The sequence below is a fragment of the Arvicanthis niloticus genome, chromosome 22 (assembly GCF_011762505.2).
Source record: "Arvicanthis niloticus isolate mArvNil1 chromosome 22, mArvNil1.pat.X, whole genome shotgun sequence".
Lineage (NCBI taxonomy): Eukaryota > Metazoa > Chordata > Mammalia > Rodentia > Muridae > Arvicanthis > Arvicanthis niloticus.
Genome location: NC_133429.1, coordinates 42980327 through 43008034, shown reverse-complemented (window position 1 = coordinate 43008034; position 27708 = coordinate 42980327). Strand labels below are relative to the sequence as shown.

General features: G+C 49.0%; 1 protein-coding gene across 1 annotated transcript in view; it reads right to left on the bottom strand.

The window, feature by feature from the left end:
- Positions 1–9498: 9498 nt before the first annotated feature.
- Gns (glucosamine (N-acetyl)-6-sulfatase) overlaps positions 9499–27708 on the bottom strand; it is a 36742-nt gene continuing 18532 nt past the window's right edge. Inside the window, exons 10-14 of the mRNA XM_076920354.1 lie at positions 21042–21143; positions 16040–16147; positions 15321–15431; positions 13794–13954; positions 9499–11725 (exon numbers count right to left, since the gene is read on the bottom strand). Of these exons, the coding sequence (XP_076776469.1) occupies positions 11647–11725; positions 13794–13954; positions 15321–15431; positions 16040–16147; positions 21042–21143 (561 nt within the window). The 3' untranslated portion in view covers positions 9499–11646. The remainder of the gene's footprint in view (positions 11726–13793; positions 13955–15320; positions 15432–16039; positions 16148–21041; positions 21144–27708) is intronic.

The following is a 27708-nucleotide window of genomic DNA, read 5'->3' as shown; positions in this document are numbered from 1 at the left end:
GAGAGACAGACTTTTGAGGAACTTGGGGTGGGGGTTAGTATACAAATGCTGCATTGGGGTGCTGTGAGATGGTCCAAGTTGGGTGTTTTGTTTTACTGAAAGGGGAATTCTCTGGTACAACCTAGATCAACGTGTCAACAAGGTGCTAACCGTGTACCAGGCCTTATTCAAAAGGCTGACAGAATAGTAATTATAGTATAGTGAGTTAATGTGAATATTACACACATCGTTGAGGAAGCACGTTGTCAAGTAGTCCCAAGGAGTGGTATGAGTGATTGGCTGGCCTTTGACAGCCCAGCTTCTCAGCATCTTGTTCTCAAGCTCCAAAGAATGTTCGGGCAAACTGATGTTCAAAGAGCAAACACTACATCCCCTCTGAGGAGCAGACTGTGAGAGCAGGCTTGTGCCGGAACAGAGGGACCTTTTCACTCACTTTTTTACTTACTGATGGTTGAGCTTCATTTATAGGAATGGCTTTATAAGGGTAGTGGTTCCCAACCTGTGGGTCGTGACCCCTTTGGGAGTCGAACGGCTGTTTCATAGGGGTGCCCTATCAGACATCCTGCAGATCAGCTATTTGCATTACAACTCATAACAGTAGCAAAATTACAGTTACGAAGTAGCAACAAAGTAACTTTGTGGTTGGCAGGGGTCATTACAGCGTGAGGGACTGTATGAAAGGGTCGTAGCTTTAGGAAGGCTGAGAACCACTGACTTAGGGGCTAGTCATGAAATACAGGGAGGGAACTGTCTTGGGTTTCCTTTAAGGTTTGTTGCCTGGGCAGAGTGGGCAGGGCATGGAACCATTCCCAGCATTCCTCTTGCTATCCATCAGATGACTCCTGGAGCAACCAGGAAAAGGCAGCTCAGAAGCAAGCCAGGCAAGCCACCCAAACTTGCAGTGGGCGGAGCTGCTCAGCCAGCTCAAGACAGGCACCATCCTTAGCAAAGGGACTAAGTATATTTCGGGTGTGAGCGGCTACTTGCTTAATCCGGTGTTCTAGAAAGAATCTCCGCTAAAGCATCAACAGGGTGGAGAGGAAGGCCAGAGGAAGGCCCGAAGGGACGGCCAGCTCCAGAGTTACTTCCAGGTGAGCCTTATCTGTCTGCAGGATGGGTTTAGACTTATGGTTTGGTCTCTGGTCTGCTTTCATCTTGTTTTGCTTTGTTTTTTTGTTTGTTTGTTTGTTTGTTTGTTTTGGCAAACCACTGCCAGTTGATGCTAGAAGGATAGGGTTGAGGAGCGGTTTGTTATTTAAAACTCTGGTTTCTGAGGGACACCCTTGGGAAGACTTCAAATCGGGTACTCTTTATGACAAAGCAGACGTCTGCCCCAGCGCAGAGTCTCTGCCATCTTAACAAGTTCTCAGCCCCACACCTTGGCACCGAGCTCCCCAAATGCTCCTGTCTTTGTTTCTGAGCAAGGTGAGCTGACACTTTGTAATGTTCATACACACAGCAGCACAGGGTTCTGAACGTTTAAGGAGGTCTCTTTGTTGTGGGGAGGGAATTACTTTAGCCAGTAAAGTTTGTGATACTTTTATTATTTTGTTTTGTTTGGTCTTTTGAGACAGAGACATATTCCTGGCTGTCCTGGAACTCACAGAAACGCACCTGCCTCTGCCTCCCAAGTGCTGGGATTAAAGACGTGCGCCGCCTCCACCCAGCTGATGCCTGTGTTCCTATCTCCTTGTAGTTTTTAACTCTTTGATCTAAATTAGTAAATTCTGCCCTGGGCTTGAAAAGAAACTCGAAGTCTCTCGGTTTTATTAACCGAACGATTTTTCTTTCTGACAGGGTCTCACTTTGTAGACCAAACTGATTTAGTGTGGAGCTAATGCTAGATCCAACTTTTGTCAATCCTCCGTCTCAGCCTCCCGGACAGTGAGATTACAGGGGGAGCGACCACCCCTGTCGTCAGCAGGAGCTAGGAAGCGCAACAGTGTTAGGAACTGGGTGGATTGCGTGGGGGGGGAAGCATGATGCCCCCACCCCATCCCTTTATGAGAACAAGGATCCGACGTGTACACTACACAGTCAGGTGTGCTGGAAATAAATCCAGGTGCGTTGAGTGACAGCTGAGGAGGCCAGAGAAGTGATTTCGAGCCAAGGTCTTGAAGGGGAGGGGTTGCCAGCAGGATACAGAATTTGAGGGAGTCTTCTCTGTAAGATGGTGAGCTGGCTTCTGGGGTGCTTTTGATTGCAGCATGTGTCTGGAGGTTTCATTTTCTATTGTTCTGAAACAAAGACTAGAGTCCATTTACATTGGTAAAGAATAGAGCACATTTAACGTTTGTAACAACAGTTGCTCCCAGTCTGAGCTGCCCGTTGTTTGCCTTCCTGTGATACTGAAAAGAGTCCGAGGTAAAACCCTGGGGTCTATCGCCAACTCCACATAGCCAAGTGTGACAGTCCATGCCTCTAATTCCAGCACTGGAGAGGTGGAGGCAGAGGGATCTGAAGTTCAAGGCCATCCTCAGCTGCACAGTTGAGTTCATGGCCAGCCTGGGCTAAGAGATCGGCAAGGATGAAGACATGGGAAAGGCAGGGGTTGGTGGTTGCCACAGGGCTGCCGAGAGAAGGAAGTGAGGCAGGATGTGAAGGTACCCGCTGCACACTGGCCATCTCGGAGTACCGGGTACCATCAGCTGCTATCTTCTCAGTCTTCATTTGACACTGAGGCTCACTTAGAAACACATCCTGTTTGTCCATCCCCAAGAGGAAGCCCTTTCAAAGCAGAAAAGCTTTTGCTTGGGCTTCAGAACATAGCATTTGCTCATCCAACAGCATTTTGCAGCCTGCATCGTCCTTTGGATTTTAGATTTCATCTTCCTCTTGCCCATTATCCACTGTGATAGTCTACTTGGTTTGTGTGAGGACGTTTTCAGAAAGATTTAAGTGAGCAGAGAGCAACTCTGTGGATGTGTTCTGGGTTATCCTGGGCACTGGGCGCTGGTCTGAGTAACAGAAAGCAAATAGTCCGCAGGAGAGGGCAACCATGAATAGGTTGGAGTTTGGATCCAAAGAAGCCCTCACAAATGCCAGGTGGGTGTGACAGCTGTCTGAAATTCCAAATTTCAAGACAGGGTTTCTCTGCATAGCTTTGGCTGTCCTGAAACCTACTCTGTAGACCAGGCTGGACTTAAACTCAGAGATCTGCCTGCCTCTAACCTACATGCATGTATGTACATACACATGCACACCTCCACACACATGTTCCTCCACACACAAAAATGTACATACAGCACATACACACATATACACAAATGCACACATAAAATGTGTGTGTGTGTGTGTGTGTAAGAACAAAATTCCGCCGTGCCCCTTCCTTCCTCTCTGATTCCTGATCATGAATGCAGTGTGGCCAGCTGCCTCATGCTCCCATCTTCCCCAGCAGGGTGGGCTATATCCTTTTTTTTTGTTTTTGTTTTTTTTTCGAGACAGGATTTCTCTGTGTAGCCCTGGCTGTCCTGGAACTCACTCTGTAGACCAGGCTGGCCTTGAACTCGGGGAGTTCCGCCTGCCTCTGCATCCCAAACTCTTGAGATTAAAGGCCTGCATAACCACTGCCCGATAAAAATGAATCTTTTAAAAAGAGTTGAAATAAGGTAACGCTTGTGAGGCGTCGGGTGCGAGCTGCTGATTGATACTCCATTGCAATCCACCCATCCTGTCTCTCTCCTAGCACTCCTTTTGAAAGCTGGTTTTTCCTCTTCTATTTCTGTCACTTTCAATTTTGACTTCAGAGAATTTTTGATCTTGGCCTTGTGGGTTTGGCCAGACGTGGTTGTGGAGGCCAAGCAAGGTGTGTGAGCCAGAGGGAATTGGATCTATGGCGTGTCTAGTTTGTATTTTAAAAATTTATGCTTATGGAAGGAAATTGATTTAAACATAGAACACTCACAACTGTAGGGCGATTGGCTGGTTTTCAGCCTTCTGCTGTGTTCCCCACAGAGGCAGCTACAGAACCTGTTCTTTCCTGATAACTTAGATTCAGGGTACCTGAAGCAGTGAGGCCACCAGGTTCTCAAGATGATGCTGAGTAATCTGGACCACAGCTGGAGGCCTCAGCCTTTTTGTTTGTTTGTTTGTTTGTTTTTTGTTTTGTTTTTGCCTGTGTTTCCATGTCTGTTAACTCTCACCCCTTCCCTAAATGAGAGCATCCCAGCAATCCTGAGGCTGAGGCTGAGGCTGAGGCAGGAGGATTATGGCTTCAAGGCTAGCCTGGGCTACATAGTGAAGTCCTGTCTCAATAGCGCTCAGGGATAATCACAACAGCAAACACAGATTTCCCCCGGTTGGTGATTTCCTTGAGGCCAGATATTATTTTCAATGCCCTTTGCATCTCTCTTAGCAGGGGACTTCCTAAGGTGTGGCAACAGCTTCATGGGCAGCTTGGAGACAGAAGGGTCCTCTCCAGGCTGTAACCTTTGCCCCTGCCTGAGCTCTGGGCGGGGCTGTGGGGGCGTTGTAGGGAGGATGCAGGAAGCGGATCGCAGGCCTGAAGTGTCTCTGTTCTCATTCTGTGAGAGGACTCGCTCTGGCACTGTGGGCTTCTTTGTGGAAGAATCTGGAGAGTGCAGTGGAAGACTGGGGCCTTGGGAGGTGACACAACCTTAGTTGACGCTCATTCCAGACCCCTAGTAAGAATCCAACTTGTCATACTGAACAGGAGATACCAGAGGTGGGAAGCAAGGACACAAAGCAGCTTAGGTCGTAGGGGTGTGAGCAGAACAGAGTTACCATGCACCAAGCTGCAGGCACCAAGTCCCAGCTCTCTGAGGAGGCCAGGGCGGTGCACTAACAGGTGCTTCTCTGCCTTGGATCAGCTTCTGGGAACTTAAGAAACACACTGGAGAGAAGGGTGGTCTGTGATGAGCTGCCAGCCATTAAAATATTTTCCAACATGTGGCTGGGTACATTTAGCAACCAATCCACGAAGACACGTCTACTCTCTTTAGTAACAATTGGCAGGGACGCGTGTTTATTTATATTCCTGGATATGTAACAGGCATGGCCTGAGTGGGGGCGGTGCTGGGGATTAACCCTAGGGTTTGGTGCACAGCGGGCAAGTGCTAGCTAGCACTGAACAACATTGTTGGGCTCTTGGTTTTCTGAGAAGAGTTCTGACTGTGTGCCACGGGCTCCTGGAATGCTCTAGGTGTTTGGGTTTTGAACTTGTAATCCTTCTGCCTCCTGGAAGATAAGGACTGAGGAGGAAAGACCACAAACTGTCATAATGCTGAGGGTTCAGACACAGGTCACTGAACGTGGACAATGTAGTTCTGTCCCCTTAGAGATCCGTTGAGCCTTTGCCATGGTCGGCTTTGCTCTGCTGCAGGGACCTGTAACTAAAGCCTTGGCAAAAAGGAGGGACAAATCCTGCAGATTGCAGAATGAGCGGAGCTTAACAGAAAACTGGCTTTGGGGCAGGGGCTGTAGCTCAGTGGTAGAGCAGGTACTTGAAATGTGTAGTTCAGTCCTAGCAAGCCTCCTGTGGCTGTGACAAAACACCAAGACCAAAAGGAGCTTGGGGAGGAAAGGGTGTGTTTCATCTTACAGCTTCCTGTCCATCATCCTGTGAAGTCAGGACAGGAACTCACACAGGACAGGAACCTGGAGGCAGGAGCTGATGCAGAGGCCATGGAGGGATGCTGCTTACTGGCTTGCTCCTCATGACTTGCTCAGCCTGCTTCCTTATACGACTCAGAACCGCCCACCTAGGGTTGAGCCCACTTGCTTTTTTATACACCCAGGACTGTGGTACCGCCTACAGAGAGCCGGCCTCTCTCCCATCCATCCTCAATCAAGAATATACCACCGGCTTACCCACAAGTTCATTCTGGTGGGGAGATTTTTCTCAGTTGAGACTCCCTCTTCCAAATGATCCTAGCTCGTGTCAAGTCAAAACTACCCAACATGGCCCTTCCCAATCTGAAACCTCATTTCCACATCTGTCCCCACCCCCCAAAAAAAGATGGTATAAAAGGTCCGTTTTTCCCCCTTTTCAGACAGTTTTGCTATGGCCTAGAACTCACTATGCAGCCCAGCCTAACCCAGAACTCACAGCAGTCTTTCTTGGCCTCTCAGGTGTCAGTCAGGACTAAGTGTAGTAGCATCCATCCCAACTTTAAACCTGGACCTTTGAAATCCTGATTTCTATCTATTTTCCTAAGTAGCTTTGTGAGCTTTGAAAAATTAAGCTGGATTGGGGGTGGGGGGGTAAGGGGGAATCTGTCCCATGAATTTTGTTGTTTTGAGACAGGTACTCACTATGTGATTCTGGAGGGCCTAGATCTTAATACTGTAGACCAGGCTGGCCTCACATGCACAGAGACCCACATGCTTTGGCCTCCCAAATGCTGGGATTAAAGGTGTATACACTGCTATACCTGACCCTGACGTGAGATTTAAAAGTTAAAAAAGTATAGGTGCTTTTTAAAATTTTTCTATGTTCTAGGGACCTATTACCTTCAGTTAGAGTTGTAGGCCAAGAAGATGGACACACAGACGTACACACACACACACACCACACATATACAGAGAGCGCTAAAGTGAGCAGCATGGGTCTCACAGGGAGGTGGGGGGGGGGGTCATAAAATTTTTTGTTAGTCTCATGTAGCCCAGGCCGACTTCAATCTCAGTCCCTAGCCAAGCCTGGCCTTGGACCCCTGGTCTCTTGTTCTCCCTCCAGCACTGGGATTATAGGGACACGTCCCCATGCCCAGCTCTATAGTGCTTCCCTTAGGACTCTCCTAAGCTGTGGTACTGTAACAGTTGGTGCTCATATTTCATACCTTCCCATCTGTGTGCATATGTGCGTGTTTGCTGTGGGTGTATGTGCACATGCATGTGGAGGCCTGGAGCTGACACTGGGAGGCTTCATCAATTACTTGGTTGAAGCAGGGTCTCCCAGTTGAGCAGAATTCACTGATCCTGCTAGTCTAGTTAGCTAGCTCGTCCCAGGATGTCTCTCCACTAGGATCACGGCTCAGCTTCCCATACCCATGTGCCTCTTGGGGATCCAGTCTCATTCCACACACTGTGTTTGGCCAAGGGGCCATCTCCAGACCATTGGTGGTTGCTGCAGAGGGTCTGGCTATGTAGCCAACACTGGCCTTGACCAAGTCACCCTGAGTGTTAGGATGGTAGCCGTGAGCTACCTGGCCCCACTTCTTTTTTTGTTTTTTTTGAGACAGGGTTTCTCTGTGTAGCCCTGGCTGTTCTGGAACTCACTCTGTAGACCAGGCTGGCCTTGAACTCAGAAATCCGCCTGCCTTTGCCTCCTAAGTGCTGGGATTAAAGGTGTGTGCCACCACTGCTCGGTCCTGGTCCCACTTCTTAATTTTGTCTAATTACAGTGATTCCTAAGCCACCGGACCTTGGTACAGGGTTTTCCAACTTGGGTCCTGTGGATTCTGCGGCTTATGGACCAGACTTCATTGCATACATATGACAGGCTTGGAAGAAAGGTGGGGAAACAAAGACCCTTGTAGAGAATCTGGCTCTAAAGGACAAGTACCTTAGAAGTCGGGTCTTCTCTGGTAGAGTCTATTTGACTGCTGCTGGCGTGCTGGTGAGATAAAACTTAATTTCCTGGTTCTTAAAAGATGTTATCCCCGCAAGAGTCTGACCCAAGCATTTCTGCTGATATTACATATGTTCTAACTTCCAGAAACTGTCCTCTGACCTGAACATGCATGCACACTTGGCATACATGTGCACGTATGCACACGTGTGCACACACGCACACACACAGACATGCCCCTACCCCTAGATGATTAGTACATATAAAAGCACGGTGCTCACCTTCATGACTTACCTACACACACCCTTCACCTTAAATGCAGGGTTACAAAGCAGTTCTTCTGACCACATCACAGTGGTTGTGGATGGCTGCTCTGGCTTCTAGACTCCGTTGGGTAGGGCAGGGAATGCATCCAACCAGGCAACCACCTCCTTAATTAGCCAGCTGAGAGGTGTTGGGTAAGAGTTGACGATGGCCTCACAATCCCAAGGCCCTGAATAGTTTATGAAAGTCATTTCTCAGGACTGTTGGCAGATGAGAAACTTCAACGATGAGACAGTCTTCCTCTGGGGCAAAGAGCAGGCGTGCTACAAAACAGGCTAGTGGTCTTCACATGTAACAAACCCACCTCGTCTATTCCCTCAGTGTGAGAATTCACCTGATACCCACAGTGGTTGAGGGAGGGGACAGCAGGACGGGGGGGGGGGGGGGGGCGGGGTGTGTGTGTGGAGACTGACAGGTTTGTGCTACTTGCTAGCCAAACCCAGGATCCACAAGTGATCTCAACATTGTGATAAACACACATTAATTCTTAAAAGATTTTTTCTAATCAAGTGTGTATTTGTGTGGTTTCGTTCGTGGGCACTGTACCCATGGCGACCAGAAGAAGAGGGTATTGGCTCTCCTGAGGCTGGAGTTACAGGTGGTTGTGAGCCACCTGATGTGGGTGCTGGGAACCAAATCTGGGTCTTCTCTGTAAGAGCAGTATGGGCTCTTAACCTCCGATCCATGTCTCCAGCCCCTAAATCATCTTTTCCAGATGGTTATCTATTAATTTTTCAATGTCTAACATCTCCTTGGTCTGTGAAGCAACCCACGATGTCTGTGGCTGGCAATTTGCTTTTCTACGCTAGAACAGAGCCACACAGTTATCTACCAGGATTCAGACTCTCTCTGTAGCTGAAGAAGCCTCACCACATAAGTTTCCATGAAGCAAATGAAACGCAGGGCTTCTGTGCATATAACACAAGCACTGCTGAGTTGTGGCCCCAGGTCCTGGGCTGTTTTTATATTCTACCTGCAATGTAGTTGTGACAGAGACTATGTAACCTGTTTGCCTAGGATTAGATATTTATCCCTTTAAGAAAGTTTGATGACTCCTGCAAGATGTCTTTTTCTTCTAGGGAAAGGGGTCAATTCCTGGGTTATCACAGTAATACACTGTCAAAGCTGAGTTAGTCTGTCTTAAAAGCTGCTCAAAGAAGCTGTAAATCATTTATCGTCATGCTTTTTTCTTTTAAAAAATAGTTTATGAAAAAAAAAATAGTTTATGAATATTTGTGTGGGTGTGCAGGAGGCTGTGGAGGTCAGGCATTTGATCCTCTGGAGTTACAGATGGTGGCCTGCTACCATGTTGGGGCTGCGAACTGAACTGGGGGTCCTTTGCAAGAACAGGTGTCCTTAGCTACTGAGCCATCTTCCCAGGCCTCAGATGACTAGCAGGGACTGGTATCTAAGAACTGTCCAGGGGGAGGGTGTACACAAGGGGGAAATGGTCCATTTCCACTAGGTTAGTGGCTAACCTAGCAGCCAGGTTTATCTCCGGGGTACAGTGCTGACCTAATCCTTTAATGTCAGCCCTGAGTTTGACCCCCCTAGCACCACAAAACTACAGAACTCCGTGAAGCAGTCACCTGCTTGTATCTTGTGAGAATTGCCACTGTGGACTAAAACAACGAACACATTCCCGCTAGAACAGAAGTCAGTTTTAATTCATTGAGGAGTGCAGCAGTGAACAGAGTCCGTTGAAGGGCACTTTCTAAGTGAGCGGCTGAGATGACAGCTCCAAGGCAGAGGAACTTCTACAATAGGTGATGCCAATAAAAGGATTTACAAAGTCCATTGAGCGTAAAGTGCTGGTGAGCTAAAGAACCCCAGGACATCCATCTGTCCCAGCGGTGATCAGCTGATACCCCTTGCTTTTTCTTGAGGATTCTGGGCTGCCATCTTTCATTAGAAAAAAATAAGATAAAGATGCTTGTAAGTTTGAGAATACTTCCCACAGATGAAGGTGTAACTTCCATAGCCACTCTATTTTTATACACTCTGGAACTGGCCATTTAAAAGGTGTCTGTGACAGTACCACTTGTTGAACTCAGAGACACATAAATGTGTACCCTACTTTGAAACTGTGTCTGAGGGGCAGTTTTAAAACTGGAAATCTTATAAGGCGAAGTCCCTGCATCCCATGTTGGTTTTAACGATTCTCCCTTTTGAAGAGCAGCGGCACACATGAACCCGGCCTTCAAAGATGTCAAAACTCTGAGTACAGAGAACAGGCCGGCCTCCTGCGGCGCATCCCTCGTGGGTGGGAGGCAGTCTGTTACAGGCTGAGGTCTACATGAATGTCTGCAGGAATACCCCTTAACTGGGAGGTACAGAGAGGATCTCAGGTCCCACTACCCGACTGTGTCATCTGCGTGTGAGGGCACAGAGGTAGCAACATCTACTGCAGCCGACTGTTAACTGCTCTGATATCACTGGCTTTTAGGAGCCAGCCATAAAACTGAAGACTAAGGCGTCACAGTCTGAAGCCTGGTAGGAGCGGCTACCTTTATTTGGGAACAACTGTGGTCAGCTCTCACTATTTCACTGGTGATGTTTAGAAGTCAAGTAGAGTGAATGAAGCCAGTATCCACATTCAGTTTTGTAACTTCCCTGTAAAGTGGCCATGGCAGAGGTGACCATCCCACTGCCTGCTGGCCTCTCAGTATCGCCAAAGTCGCTGGGGTCACAAGAGGTAAAGGAATAAACTCAATGGCTGTTACCCCAACATGGCCTCTGGAATTCTGAAAGTGACTTCTAGCTGTCTCACAAGGGCTTAAAGCTGGACAGAGGCTGTGTAAAGCTAAATCCACTCTACCTAAATCCACTCTACCTGCAACAGGTTCTCCACTCTGCTGTCCTGCCGGCACTCGGCTTTCTGTGGACATGTCAGAGCGGAACTGGACTTTAAGGGACAGAATGTCATTCTGGCCTCGAGAAACCTTGGCCAGGGGACTCCTGACTGGAGCCCTGGTTATTCAGGACTGGAAACTCGAGCTTCTCTGAGAGCAGGGGAGCAGGGTTGAAGCAGCTGGTCCTTCCCTCCACCACGAGGAGACACTAAGATTTTCAATGACAATGTCAGCTAATTGCAGCCAGGCAGGATGATGTGTGTGGCATTGACACTTGAGAACCCTCCAGACAGGCACTTCTATGTGCGGCCCTTCAGCCCACTGATCCAAGAGGCCAATCTGCTCGCTCGTGAGGCACATCTAGCCCTCCCCCTGGCGGTTCCTTCTCCATGGTGCTTCTGGGCTCTCTCAGTGATTGGAGCCAGTGAAAAGCTGAGGGCTTCTTAGGGCAGAGCGTGGGTGACAAGTCGCACGTTTACCACCCCACAATGGATGTCATGAACGTCCTTTCTCTCCACGTCCACAGACAGCAGCTCTTTTCAAGGCTGTGAATGTTTCTGATGGTGAGGGCTCAGTGGAACGCGACACAGCGCTTTTGATTTGGGGGCTAAGCTACACACCAAAGGCTTTATCTTTCTGCCCTAAAGTATTGCCGTTTATCAGAAGAGGTTTACAGATTCAGACTTGACCATGTGGGGACGCATACATTGTGCCCAGCCAAGATGAAGGGACAAGGACAAAGACCTCAGGAGTGGTGGTTGTCATCTGAGGAGAGACAGGGTCAGCCACTTCTGATGGGGCAGATTCACAGTACTGGAAGTCAGCTGACTGGGTTATTTTTCAAACAAGACTTGAAACAGCAAGGCCAAAGCTCCCCGAGGCATGGCTCCCACTCCAACCACGTCATCGGAAAAGGATCCCACTGCAGAGTGGTCATGGCTGCTACAGAGGGTGCTTCGAGAACCTTCTCATTCTGACGCTGCTGTGATCGCTGAACATGAGACGCAGGTCAAACCTGTATCTGAGGGAAGGAAAAGGAGGATGTCACGTCAGAGACTTCAAAGGCATATCCTCCAGCAGTGAGCGGGCAGGAGGAATGGACACACCACTCGGAGCTTGGCTGGAAGAGCTGTCATATAAATGTGGTCTCAGTGGCTGAGAGCATTTTTCACACAAGCTGTGAGCTAAGAACAAGGTTAACTGTAAGAACAGGAGGGAGATTCCTTAAGATGACAACAGCAACAGAACATTACTACACAGCCTTGCTGGCCTGAAAATAGCTACACAGACCAGACTGTCCTCAGTGCTGGGATTAAAGGCAGGTAGGCCAGGGAAGAGAGGTGAGTGAGTCCGAGGTATAAAGTACCCAGACAGAAGAGCTGACCCTCACTTAACCTCCACGGCCGTTCTGAGATCTCTCCCTCATTTATAGCCGCTGGCACTTTGGAGCACACACAAACACGGGACTCAGATGTGTGCTCGAGCAGGCTCACGAATTTAGACAACTCCAAATTGTCTCTGGCCATCAAACAGAAAGGCATTTGTGTAAAATGTATGAAACCCTCAGAGTGCGCAGTGGGAACAGAGTTGTGAGTTTGTGGCTATAAAGAATACAGACTGGCCAAAAATGGGCTTTCCATGTGCTGAACCGAAACACCACACTGAATTTACACTCGCTTCTGCCTGTGGGCCCATGTCTGCAGCAACACTGCTGTAAAGAGCCAGATGCTATGATTGGGACTGTGGACCATCCAGTCAGACACTGTGTAATTAATGTGTGTGGCTGGACTAACAGCTTGTGCCTACAGGATCCAGTCCAATGACCCTCCTGCAGAGGATCCTGGAAGGCCAAATGTTTGGCAGAAGAGAAGAACCTGGGATGATAAATTGAAAACAAACTCAGTTGGTGTTTACGTCTTCGGGCTAACGAGAGCACGCATAACCTGCATCTCATTACTGAAGCATCAGGGTAGGCAAACCATGTGTCCAGTTAATGACGCTGACGTGCGTGCCCTTGGATTCTGGAAAGCTGACAACCAATCCAGATGTCCAGGACAAACAGGACAGCACCTGAAGCCACTCTGCTGTGGCTGGCCACACTATGTGGTGGTCAGTGCTCCCGCAGCTACGCTGGCAGGGATTGCTGGCCGCACATCATAATTCCAGGGATTTCCCCATTCTCCTTTCAAGGGTTTAGTTACAGCTTTCAATCCCCAGAGCCAGCCTAGAATACAAGGCTAAAAGCATTAAGTCCATTTGGTTTGGTAAACACTGAGCTGATGTCTGCGCAGACATCAGGGAAGGTGAGGGCTGGATAAAGAACACGATGGACCAGGCTTACGACACTCATTCCACTCAAACGTTATTTGGTTTAAGCTAGACAGACTGACATGCATTGTCTTTCTGTACAGTGACCCAGCTATTTAAACATTTCTATTTTAGCAAGGCATGGTGGCTAACACCTAATCACAGCAGCCCTCGGGAGGAAGGGGCAGCCTGCTCTACACTCCAAATTCTAGGACAGAGAGACCTGTTTCAGAACAATTCCTAGCTGGGGCCCGAACTGAGGGATCCCATGGGCATGGAGGGGAGTGTTGTATGATCATGACAGTGTGGACTCTGTGTTCCTGGCTGTGTGTGGACCGTGGGACACGAACCATTTCTCCACTCGTCCACAGCGGGAACTCCTGGGGAGCGGCAGGCAGTGCTCTACAGAGACAGCACTGTAAACAGACCCAGAGTGTGGCTGGCTGGGTAACACAGGTGAGCCGTGTCACTTACATGAAATAAAGCAGTATGCTCTCAGACCAGGGCTGGGACGGGCCAGAGCTATTCAGTGCCACCATGCAGAACCCTGGGACAGGAAAGCAGGGGCGAGCTTGAAGCCCCAGCTGCCACTGAAGGTACAGAGCCAAGTTCCAGTTTGTTTTCCCAACAGTACAAGCTGACACAGAAGGAAGACAGCATTCTCTCAATAAAGCAGAAGAATGAACACAGCTCAGAGCAGAAGGGGCCCCAGCTTTCCTTTGTCTTCCAGAAGAGCCTGGCCTCTGAAGACACTGGCAGCGTCACTGAAGACAGACACTTACCCAGGGTCAAAGACCCCTGGAGTGCGACAGGTCGGCCCAGAACAGGACTGGAGCATCATCAGCCGATAGTTCATCTTTCCCAAAAGCTCGGGGTCTATACTCTTAGCAATGTTGGTGACCTGGTCTGGATCTGCAGTTATATTGTAGACTTCGACAAACACCTAGAGGCAAGAAAGGAGGGAGGAAAGAAGAGAGCAAAGGTTATATTGAGAAAACACTCGTGTGGTAATTATTTCTAAATGGAAAGGGAAGAAGGAGATGAAAACCCAAGGCCTGTCCATCGTGTGGTCGAAGGCTCCAAGACCCACACACAATGGATCGTATGCTGTCGTGTCAGGGTCCATTTGTGTTAGACATACAGTCCCGTGCTGAACTGCAGCTACCTGTCTACCCCACATCCTCAGGAAAGTAACTCACGACTCTTTAGAGCAGCCGTTCACAACTGGTGTTTCACAGGGTCACCCAAGACACTGGAAAACACAGTTACATTACAGTTCCTAACAGTAGCAAACTTCCGTCATGAAGTGGCAATGGAATAATTCTATGGTTGAGGCCACCACACTATGAGGAACTGTAAAGACTCGCAGCATCAGGAAGGAGGAGGCGGTCCACTGTCCTGGAGGGTGAGCACAGGGCGAGCCCTCGATGGCCTGGCCTCAGCAACAAGACAGCATTGCAGCTACTCTGTCAGGGGAGCCCTGGAGGCCAGGTTTCTTCCTCAGAATCCTTGGACTCAAGCAATAGGACAGAGCGAGAAGCATCCTGACTTCTGGTACACATAAGAAGTAGTCTGGGATGGTTTGCACGGGTGGAAGGAAGGCTGTAACACCATCATTTATAAGCAGACTGCTGGGCATCAACACTTTCCTCTCTGCAGCACACTGTTCTCCAAACAGAAGGCAGGACAAGGAGGTAAAGGGTGGCTCTGAGGGCTTTAACCTCGGCCTTCAGACTAGCTCTCACATTAGCAAACAGATACACATGGGGCAGGGTGGCTCAGCTGCAGTGATGCTTGCTTTCTTGGGCAATGCGCTTCTGAGCTGGAAGGGAAGATGGACCACTCTGAAGAACAAAGATGACCACCTGCGTGATTCACACAGTCACACAGTGGCAGACAGGACAGGCGAGCACGTGCTGAGCACCTGCGTGAGGCTGCACCCTGGTGTCCACAGAAGCCTTCAGATGATCCACACTTGTCAGTGAGGCTCAAACCCCCTCTTCCCCCGAGGCCAGCCGGCCGGCCTGTTGGGCAAGGCCGGCTCCTCTGTAGATGCCGAACACCTCTCTGTCAGCCCGCACCAGGCCAGTGTCACTCTGTAAAAGCCAGCTGTGCGGGGGTGGGGCACAAAGAAGACTCCACTGAGAAAGTTCAGAACAAAGTTGCCTGTAGAGCTGCCCTGCCACTTGTGAGCCTCAGGAGACCTGGGGGAGAGTGAAGAAGAACCACACCTTCCCAGTAGATCTCTGGGGTCACCTTATGCCACCAAGGCCAGGCAATCTCGGGGTGTGGGGGAGGGGTGTCCTTACCTCCTGGTCGTCGAACTCGCAGTACTGGAGGTTCCACACTGATGACAGCGTCCGCACACAGGCGTATGTATTGTTGTATGCGTCCTCACACACACAGTCGGGGAAGCATTGCTGCAGGGACAGTTGACAAGTTAACGAGGAGCCAGACACCTGGAAGTAGTCCTCTGAAGGACTATCTGAACTGTCTGTCCTGGAGTGAAAGGAAAAGCAGAGCCGAGTTCTTAGCACTACACAGGACCAGACTCCATGCTCTCCACAGGCTCTGCTAGTCCACAGATGGTGGTGCTGTGGCCTTTCAACATAGAGTTTAAACAAACCAAACAGTCTGACTATGTAATTCCCCGCTGGCCTGGAACTCAGAGATCACCCACCCATGCTTTCCAAGAGATTAGATGTGTGCACCACACTGGGCTGGGTTCCTTACTGGAACACTTTGCTGTCAGGAGAGCCAACGCTCCATTCCCCAAAGCCAGGTCAACATGGCTGTTACCACCTCTGTGGCCTGCCTGGCTGCCACCAGTGATAGCACAGTCACAAGGACAAACCCCGTTTCTCCTGCTGTTAGGAGGTGGAGAGTGGGTAAGGGAGGAAGTGGGAGGGTGTGGGCATGTCTACTTAAATGGGAGAGCCTGAAGTCAGCAGTGTCACTCAGGTGACAGAGGTGTCTAAACAGCACCTGCCATGCAGTAAGAAAGCTGTGACCAAAACAAGCTACTCACAGACACTCCAGGACTCAGAGAAGGGCAGGTCGGGTCGGTGACATTACGGCCTTCTCCTTGATATTCCACCAGGACGTCTGACCTCCAGGTTAAGTTTCTGTCTCCTTTCTAGAAAGAAGAGCAAACGTGGATCCCGTGAGGCATAACTGACCACCAGCTCTCACCGAGCTGCCTGAGGGGCCTTTAGACAGCTCACTCTAACAGGGAATGGGAAGACTGGATGTGTAGGAAGACCACTACTGATCCTGGGGCTTAAAGTCTTTAGAGCGACAATCAAGAGCCTGAAACACTTTCCTGTTCCTTTAAGGGCAGTGTGTGAAGCAGGAGGGACGAAAGCTAGACAACAAGAATCCAAGGTGGTGCAGGTGGCTGCAAGTCAAGGTAAGAGCTCGCACGATGCCTAGCTCGGCAGAGGCTGCGTGCCCTGGGCAGCAGGAGAGCGAGACAGGCGGTGCTGGGGGGATGGGGTGCAGGCCTGGAGATGAGCGCACAGCCCATATGTCATGCTTACTCTGTGCATACATTAGATGTGTGGAGAAAGGAAACACAAACATCTGAGACAGGTGTACACGCGCTGGCAAAAGGAGGCCTCTAGGACAGGAGCAGGCTTGGGATTGAAAGCACGTGTCCAGGTGGGCTGTGAACAGCAGCATCTAAGAGGACGAAGCAGGAACAGACTGCGGCCTAAACCTCAGGAGGCCCTGAGCAGCTGCAACCTGGGCCAGGGACATGCCTGCAGCACCGACCGCTCAGGAGGCTGAGGCACAAGGACTGACTGAGCCCAACTGAACCTCTACCACTGTAGAGTAACAGAGACAGGCGCTGTGCAGAGAGAGTTGTGAGTAAGGAAGAAGAAGGCCGCTTCCGACATCAGCCAAGGACGGAGAAAGGCCGAAGGCAGGCCAGATCGAAACGGACCCTTTCTTGAGTCCAACATCTTTCTCAACAGCTGGGTGGCAGTGCATCGGTGGTGTCAGTCTGAAGGACACTGCTTTAAGGACACTGAAGCTGGGACTTGGAGTGAGGACTGGGTACTAGCAAGGCCTTGGATGTCAAGAAAGGGAAAGACCTTACGTGTCCACTTGTCTTCTGTGCGTACATGACCTGTGACATGTACTTATGTTCTGTGTGTACATGACCTGTGACATGTACTTATGTTCTGTGTGTACATGACCTGTGACATGTACTTATGTTCTGTGTGTACATGACCTGTGACATGTACTTATGTTCTGTGTGTACATGACCTGTGACATGTACTTATGTTCTGTGTGTACATGACCTGTGACTTCTACTTATGTTCTGTATGTACATGACCTGTGACATCTACTTATGTTCTGTGTGTACATGACCTGTGACATGTACTTATGTTCTGTATGTACATGACCTGTGACATGTACTTATGTTCTGTGTGTACATAACCTGTGACTTCTACTTATGTTCTGTATGTACATGACCTGTGACATGTACTTATGTTCTGTATGTACATGACCTGTGACATGTACTTATGTTCTGTGTGTACATGACCTGTGACATGTACTTATGTTCTGTATGTACATGACCTGTGACATGTACTTATGTTCTGTATGTACATGACCTGTGACATGTACTTATGTTCTGTGTGTACATGACCTGTGACTTCTACTTATGTTCTGTATGTACATGACCTGTGACATGTACTTATGTTCTGTATGTACATGACCTGTGACATGTACTTATGCTCTGTGTGTACATGACCTGTGACTTCTACTTATGTTCTGTATGTACATGACCTGTGACATGTACTTATGTTCTGTGCGTACATGACCTGTGACTTCTACTTATGTTCTGTATGTACATGACCTGTGACATGTACTTATGTTCTGTATGTACATGACCTGTGACATGTACTTATGTTCTGTGTGTACATGACCTGTGACATGTACTTATGTTCTGTGCGTACATGACCTGTGACATGTACTTATGTTCTGTGCGTACATGACCTGTGACATGTACTTATGTTCTGTGCGTACATGACCTGTGACATGTACTTATGTTCTGTGCGTACATGACCTGTGACATGTACTTATGTTCTGTGTGTACATGACCTGTGACATGTACTTATGTTCTGTGTGTACATGACCTGTGACATGTACTTATGTTCTGTGTGTACATGACCTGTGACATGTACTTATGTTCTGTGTGTACATGACCTGTGACATGTACTTATGTTCTGTGTGTACATGACCTGTGACATGTACTTATGTTCTGTGCGTACATGACCTGTGACTTCTACTCAGCTCTGTAGCTCTGGGATAAATGAATGAGTGGGACTCCAATCTACCGTCACCTTGAAGCCAGGGCTGGGTTAGCTCTGGTCCTGAGACTACGGTCTGTGAGCTGCTGGCCTGGCCCTCAGGACAAGGCTAGTGAAATCCAGGAACTGACGACTCCCACTGCATTTCAGTTCACTTACAGTCACGTGACAGTCCCACTGACTAATATGCATCATAATAGCAACCTCAAACAGCATGATGAGGAAACAAGCGTCAGGTTGCACTTTCAGAAGTGTGCAAAGACTCCCTATATACATCTCAGTGACTTTTACCCTAGAACTTTCTCACAGGAGGTTAGAAGACACCCATTTCCCTGTCCGATCTATAGAGTGTTGATGCATTTCCAGCCCCAAACCCAGCATCTTACACATAACCCAGAGCTGAGTCTAAGGACCATATGGACGGAAGGTACTTAGAGTCCCTGACAGAGTAAGGAGGGTGGTAGACCCTCATACAAAGCCTCAGTTATTCAGTCTGAAGGCAAAACAGTACAAGGAAAGGCCTGTGGGTCAGAAGAGAAAGCTGAGTATCTACAGAGAACATCAGAGTCTGCATGGAGATTATCACAGATACACGGAGGAGGAGGACAGCGACAGAACTGTAAAACCCAGAGAAGAGTCGAGATCTCCAGCATTAGATGTAGAAGCCTTTTCTAAGTAAGAAATGGAGTCTGGGAAAGCACTTACCACACAGGCCTGATAGTTCACGTTCAGGTTCCCAGAGCCTGTATAGTAGCACGGGCATCTACAGTCCCAGCATCCCCTATAGGAAGATGGGAACCAGAGACCGGCGACCCTCCAAAAGAGCATGGGCCGGGTTCCACGGGGGCACCTATCTCAAGCAGGGAGGAAGGTGGTGACCAGCACCTGAGGACTGTCCTCTGACATCAGCATACACGTCCGCACCGGTGCACGTTTAAGTACGCTCGTGTATACACAACACTGACTATGAACAGGAATGGCCATGGCTCTGTACAGATGTATGACAGTAGGAACATGGCCAGGAGCCTGCTGTGACCACAGAAATGCAAAAGAGGACCACCAGGGAATGGCCTGCACACCCGATGTGATAAAGTAATCAGTGCCGGGGAGGCTGACAGAAATACATGACATGTTTGAAAGTTAGCTAAAGCTACCAAGTGACCCAGAACACTGGGCACACAGAGAACTGCAAACATGTCCAGAGACTCATAAACGGTAACAAAAGGGTTAATCAAAATAACCCCAAAGTAGCAAGAGTCTACACATGTATATGATAGACAGACAGACAGACAGACAGACGACTATGTGGTGCTTCCAGAGAGCAGAGGCATGGACTGAATAACTATATTTGTACATCCAGAGTAAACAACTCCACAGAGGTAACAGGGGGTTATAGGCTGCTTGAGGGCTGAGGAGGGAGAAGCGGAGGGGTGACCAAGGATCTGGAATGATGGGATGTTCTGGAATTGGACTGTGATGGCCAGACAACTCCAAAACACCAGAAATGATTGAACTGTCCACTCTAGTGCACTGTGTGGCACATGTGATCTCAACTGTCCACTCTAGTGCACTGTGTGGCACATGTGATCTCAACTGTCCACTCTAGTGCACTGTGTGGCACATGTGATCACAATTGTCCTCTCTAGTGCTCTGTGTGGCACATGAATGAACTGGTAAAAGAGAGGCTCACCTTACTAATGAGTAAATGCAAAACTGAGACCAAATACTGTTCTTCACTCACTCAGCTGGCATGTAACTAAACTGACTGTTTATACAGAACAAAGGGAATTCTCATCTTGATGAGCATGCAGGTCACTGGGGACATGTCTGTGAAGGTAGCAGAGCTAACATGACAGAGGTAGGCCACCAAAGACACTACCTGGGAAGAGACGGGCAACCAGGACATGATACATTTAGGTAATGGAGTATCAGGCAGCCGAGAACAATATGGATCCATCTTGGAAACAATGACGAATCTTAAAAAATGCCTGGGGAGATCTAGTATAGTATTATGTGCCTGTGTTAATGCTCAAGGCAAGACAGACTGTTTAAGGTATCATATATATATAACTAAACATAAAGGCGTCCATGGGGTCGATGAGAAGCACCAATGCAGGTAACACCGATCCCTCATCTTTTTCTTTTTCCTCCTTCCTCCTTCTCCCCTCCCCTTCCCCTCTTTGGTACTGCACACTGAGCCCAAGGCCTTTGCATGCTATGCAAGTGCTCTGCCAGTAGCTGCATCCGTAGCTAACACTCAGGTTGGTTATTTGCCTGCACTCCATGAACGGTGTGCAAAGCAGTCTCCGTCCCTCAGACATGGCAACAGTGGCGATTACTCTCAGTCTTCGCCACTCTGCAGGCAAAACAGGCGTCTTTACTTCAGCATCTCCCTGACTGACACTAAGGTAACCTTTCCACATTCCTGAGTCTTCCAGAAGTTTCCTCATGTTCTCTCCCTGGCTTACTCTATTGGGACAGCAACCTCTACTCTCAGACCAATACATTTTTTTCCCCTGGGAGGAGAGGGGAAGAAAATGCAGAGGCTGAAGGTGACATGCGGTCCAGTCAGACTTTTCCTTCAGAGAACCGCTTCCCACCACAAGAGACTGATCCTGTTCTTTACCTCTCAGATTTGGTGGCCTGTCCCTTCCCGCCTGGAGTTAACTTTGGAGCTTGGCTATGGGTTGGCTGTGGCTTTATACTCACCAGAATGGGCAGCAGGGACATCCCATCCATCTGTGTCTTGTTCAGGTCATAGCCAGCGAGGTCCAGGATGGTGGGACCCAAGTCAATATTGGAGACCAGCATCTGCGTTAGGGAAGCAAACCGTCTGAGGCCCGGCTGGACTCATGTTCCTTCCCCACCCAATAAACACTAAGCAACACACCTGAAACCAGGCACCATCACCTCTGGAGAACCTGCTCTCCCACCCAGGGCCAGACACTCAACTACAACTGAGACACAGGCTTATCGAGGCACAGTGATGCCGTGGAAGTCACACGGTTACTGTCAGACCCTGTGATGAGAAGCCTCTAATCTTCTCATGGTGAACACAGAGCACTGCTGGCTGACTGCTCCTGCGTGTCAACTGTTCTACTCGACATTCACATTTGCTCATTACATCTGGCCTCACATGTGTTCTTTAATTTTTTTTTTTAAGATCTATGCTTATTTTTTTTTATTATTATATTAAAGGCAGGTTTATTGGGAAGCTGCTCTCAGGTGGGTGAGTTTGCTGGCCCCCAAGGATGGAATATAGGCAAGTTGTCATAGGGAGAGGGGGGTGGGGGTGAGGGAGGGAGGGAGAAAGAGAGAAAGGGCGTGTGTGCAGAGAGGAGAAGAGAGACAATTTATGCATTTTTAAGTGTAAAAATGGCTGCATGTATGTAAACGCATCACAGGCACGCAGTGCCACAGAGCCCTCCCTCCCTCCCTCCCTCCCTCCTTCCCTCCTTCCCTCCCCAACTCCCTTCCTCAACAGAGTCTATGTAGCCCTGGCTGTTCTGGAACTCACTATGTAGACCAGGCTGGCCCCAACCCACAAAACAAATCAAGGAAGATGACCTCATGTTATAGTCTTCAAAGTGACGATACTACTATTCTGTCCCCAATTTATTTTAAACAGGGTATGCCATGTAGCCCAGGTTAGTCTCAAATTCGTGATCCTCCTGCTTCAGCCTTTTCAATGCTGGGATTACAGGTGTGTTCCACCTGCCTGGTCTTATAATAGGCTGTGAAGGCTACAGAAAACTTACTCTAGTTGGTCAGCAAGTTTCCTTAAATAGCACAAAACACCCACTTTAATGAAAACACTCTAGGGCCCGTATTATATGGCCCAGAGGTTAAAGGTCACTAAGCTTGATGATCTAAATCCTGAGTCCCACATGGTGGAAGGAGAGAATCAACCCCCTCCCCACAAGCTGTCCCTTGACATATGCACCATGACACATGCATGCACACACACATACAATAAAAAACCCATATCTATTTATCTATATTATAACAAACATTCTAGAAATCAGAAACAGAAGTCTTCCATTTTCACCTCAATTTATTCTCTTGGTTTAGAAGGTGGTTTTCCTTCTGTGTACAATACTTCTAAAGACCTAAACTAGCATGTTTCCATTTAAATATAGTGGGGGCTATGTCAGTTTTAATGTAAAAAAACTTTAAATTTTGTGTGTGTACATGCTCATGCAAGCCGGAGGACCTCAGTTGTCATTCTGAGACAGAGCCTCTCTCATGGGCCTGGCTTACTGAGAGCCAAGGGTGGTTGGCTAGCCTCAGAGAGCCCCTGGCTCCTGCCTCCCTTGTGCTGGAATCACAGACTTTTCTCAAGTGGACTCTGAGACCACACTCAGGTCCTCATGCTAATGCTGCAGTTTAGCCTACAGGGTGAGCTCCAGGCCAGAGAGCCCTTGTCTCAAAAACCAAGCTGAGAAGTCAGGTGTGAGGGCGCAGGCCTTTATCCCAGCACTTGGGAGGCAAAGGCAGGAGGCTTTCGGGGAGACAGACACCAGCCTGGTCTACATTGTGAGTTCCAGGACAGCCAGGGAGACACAGTGGGACCCTATCTCAACCCCCGACCCCTCCCCAAAAGAACACAGTGAACAGCTCCCAAGGTTTCCTGAGGCTGTCCTCTGACTCATGCATTACACACAAAGTATGTCTTTCAAACTATGGAGAAGACTTATTTTAGGCAGCCAAACAGGAAGATTAAAAAAAAAAATCAAGTAACTGTCATTTTTAATTTAAAACCACATTGGAAAGGTCCATATGACAAGCAGGAGCAGAGCACTGTTGGTTGAGGCTCAGGTTTCCTGGTGGTTGGGCGAGCCAGTGATCCACAACCTGGCTCTTGATCTATCAGTGTGTCTCGGCAGCTGTCGTGGGTTACTGCTCCATGGAGACAGTTCAGGAAGCAGCAGTCCATATGTCGCTGGAAAGTGCCCCAGGGCTGTCTCCAGAGATTAACCAGACCCACAGATGTGGGTTGGTTTCCCCCTTTCAAGACCCCCCGGTGAGCTGAGCAGCTTGGCTCACAGTTGGTAAGTCTGGATGAGACTAAGGAAGAGGTCTCCACAGGAGAAACATGAGCCCCCGAGAGTCCTGGTGAGCAGAGGAGCCTGTGACATCGTGCCATCGGCACTGTGGAGTCACAGCAGGGACAAGAAAAGCTGCCTGTGCTAAAAGCAGTAAGAACCCAGAATTGAAACCGTGGTTTTCAGTCTCACCAAGCCTCCACACACACCAGGGCTGCAGGATGGGGGATGCCGTCTCATGGCCTTTTACTCAACAGCAAAGCCTGGCAATTCTGGTACAAACAAGTCACTGAGATTTGGCTTAAGAACTACAAACACACACCATGTGTCCTCAGGAGACTTTCTTCACACACACACACACACACACACACACACACACACGCCTTCTCTAAACGGGGCAGGGATTTTGCCTATGAAGCAGATGGCTTTGAAATCTGCACTTACTATGTAAGGAGACCAGAGACCTAACGTGGTTACAGACTAAGAGCAGAAGTCAAGTAGGAATTGTCTACCCTTGGTCTCTTGGTCTCACACAAGCTTCTGATTAGCTGTGCAAACAAGGTGAGTCCTCTCAGAACACACCGGGCTTCCAGACACTAAAGCTCTGATACTAAACAAGCAAGGAAGGCTGCCTGAGGCCTGGATTCCAGGCAGGGCTACTGCAGGCAAGTCACACAGCACCCCAGAAGGACCGAAGGGTCCCAAAAGAGCTATGAGAGGGTCTAGCACCAGCAAAGGGTGAGCTGCTGCAGGTGGATCTGCCCTAGCTTCCGTACCCAGGAAGAAGCCGGGCTATCACCCAGCTGCGCTCAAGTAGAGGTGAAGGCAGCTGGAGAGAGGGTTCAATGGCTAAGAACGCCAGCTCATCTTCCAGTGACCTTGAGTTCGTTCCCAGCACCACACTGGGTGGTCCTCAACCTTCCTAACGCTGTGGCCTTTTAATATGGCTCGTCAAGTTGTGGTGACCCCCACCATAAAACTCTTTTGTTGCTACTTCAGAACTGTAATTCCCGCTGTTATATATCATAATGTAAAACATCTGATATGCAGGATATCTGATGGGTCATAACCCACAAGTTGAGAACCACTTTAGAGGATCTGATGCCCTGTTCTGGTCTTTGTGGGTATCCTTTCCGGGACCGTAATGGCCCAGGAAGAATGGGGAAGGGTTAAGGAGAACTCTACCCCCAGACAACCTCACAGAAGGATGGTAGGCCTTGGCCTCGCTGCCCCACTATCGGGGCAAGTAAAAATTTACTGCCCCGACGATTATCAGCCCCACTCCTCGTTTGACTTTAAAAGGTTTTTTCCCCTCAGACCCTGTATCTCCTGAGTATGAAGTGTCTTCCAACACCCCGGTCCTGGCCAGTTGTACAGGGACCATACACACCTTGCCCTAGAGACCCTGCTCACCTCCACAGGGGCATAAATACCCTCCTTTCTCTCCTGACAAACTGAGGCAGTTCTCTGAAGCTGTTCCTGGGTATGTGTTCTTTACACATGCACTTACTATAGACCAAGGCCCTGCACTGCACCCACCCGCCCTGGCTAAGCTTCCCTCCCTCCAGTCAAGCCAGTGCACCACAGGGTGGGGGTAGGGGGTGCTGACTACCCCAGGGGCAGAAGCAGACACAGAGTGGCAGGTACCTGAACATATGTGTACAGAAGGGAAATGTAACACCTCCAATCCACAGACTAGGAAGAGTAAGGCTTTCTTTGTCCAGAGTCTTGAAGCTAATGGCTTCCAGTCCTCCTGACTTCCAATCAGATCTACTTCTGGACCAGGCCAGCTCTGGTCTCACCCTTTCTGAAGAACCACTACTGTAAAATCTGGGCCTAGACTCATGCATAGCCAGAGGAGAGACACAGTCAACTTTTGTCATCCACAGACACAATCTATCCGCTCTTGAGCGGTGCTGGGTAGCTCAGCCATGAGTCAGACACGGGCACCAGCTCTAGACAGTGACCCCAACACAATGTGTTGTGATGTGTTCCCTGACGTTCTTTTTAAATGATGTTTTAGAATCTCATGTGTATGAGTGCCATAAATACATTCCTGCATGTATGTATGTGTACCGTGTGTGCCTGGTGCAGAGGAGCCCACAAGACTGTGTCATCGGATCCCCTGGCACTGAGCTCCAGAGGGTTATGAGTCTTCAGGTGGGCTCTGGGAACAGAACTTGTGTCCTCTGCAGAGCAGCCTCCGCTCCCAGGCGTTCACACCCGTGAGCCAGGAAGTGTGGCAGAACACCCACTGTAAGGACAGACACAGCTCATTCAGTCCTGACTCTGCTTAAGACGGAGTTCATTTTACCACTGTGGGTGCACCCCAGTGTAGGTGGAGGGTAAGGTGGTACATGTTTAGAGTGTCTCTCTTTTTTGGGTACTGCAGAATCACAAGCAACTCAACAGGATGAAGCCAGCTGAGAGTGAGGAAGGATGGATCACACGGGGAGAGTGTGATGACACATCCTAAGGACAAGCAGGCTGAGGGGCTGAGGTTAGCATTTCAGTCAGAAGCGGCCAGTCTTATCAGACCTGGTGACTCCATCCTTCTCCACATCCTTGTCTGTGCTCTGAAGCCCAGAGGCCTCTCCTGCTCTCCTGCACAGCTCCCTGCTTCTCTGCCACACGGACTACAAATTAACCTTCCCCACTGCCCCTCACTGCCCAGGACTCCAGGTGTGCAATGCCAACATAAGGCACCCAATGGACACCCGCTGACAGGGAGGATGGACCCAGTTAGACTGACTGAGTTCCAAAGCGGGGCTCTGCTGCCTTTTAGTTATGTGAGTTTAGACAAAGCAATTCTCTTGATCCTGCAGACTCTTCCTGGACAGCATGGGATCACAGGACACGACCTCGCAGGTTCTGGAGGTTGGATGGGTTACACACACAACACTCAGACCACCAGCTGTCACTGTGGAATAGTTCTGATGAACTAGACACCATTTCAGCTGCTTAGAGAGGTGAGGCCTCTGATTTTACCATTTACTTGGCACAAGTAAGCTGTCAAGTAAAGAAGTGAGAAGAAGGAACCGTTTTTTCCTCCGGCAGCTGATGGACACAGTCACCTTTCAGTTTCTTTCTGACAGAACATGCAGTCCCAGGCTCCAAGTTTCTCAGAAAGTGCATCACCTGCTAATATGGACTTTGCACTCAGATCAAAAGCCAACCTCAGTAAGGCACACTTACGATCTGCTGATCTCCAAGCTGGCCTGCTTTCAAAAGATTGGCCTGTTCAGAACGTGCCAAGACTTGTAGTTGACAGGTAGGAAGGCCTTCTACCTTTCTGGGGACAGTTTAATAGTGAAGCACCAAGAGTGCTATAACAGGAAGTAGGTGAAAAGTGGGAAGTGAGGGTACTAGCACCCTCCACCAAACACAGACAGCACAGAGTACCCACTACCCAGATGTCTGGGTCATCTTACAGTTTAAATCCAATTATTATGTGTTTGCTCTTTTTCTCTGATCTCAGAGCTTAGGTGATAATGTAGAATCAGGAAGAGAGAAGACACAGCTGGGATTGCCTCCTGTCATCTCCTGACCACTAGGGAAAAGGATTTAGGATCAAGGTGGCCAGCACCTGTATGAACAAAGTGTTCCAACGAGACAGGCTGGGAAAGATGTTGAACCAAGGGGGGCGACAGAAGACGCTGAACATCACGAGCCGGAAGGGAACAGAGCAGAAAAGCTTGTGTAAGGAAGGGAAATCCCTAGACAGTACTCACTCCCCATGTGTCCTCAGGAACTTGGGAAATAAGATTCTGCGAGTTCAGGAAATGGTAAGATTCACAAGTCACTCCCCTTAAGGTTTATATACACAAGCAACGGCAGGTGGGAGAGAGGTAGGAGACAGCTTCAGTGGAGCCGTCTGCTACCTGGACACTGGCCCCAGCCAAGTGTCTCTCATGAATCAACACCCATTTGTGAACCAATATGGATGAAGGATTACTGATGTCAAAGAGAAAACATTTTCTTAACCAATGGAAATTAGAGAACCCTTTCTCTTTGTTCTTCTTGAGTTCCTACCTTGGGCTCTACATGTATTCATATACATGTGCATGTAACTGCCTATGTTCAAACACATGTACACACATGAAAACTGGCTAAGAAAACCCACACAATTTCAGACAGTGATTCTGACGGGAGTCACGAGTGCTGGAAGTAAATCTTAAATGAATGAGGTGGCAGTGGAAATCCACAGAGGGCAGTGGACAGCTGCAGGAGAAACAGGCCACTCTTTCCAAGGTTCACCCAGGCAGAAGAGCACATGGCCAGCCTCTCCAGGAGGGACAGCCACTTTCTCAAGCCACATGCTACACACAGGA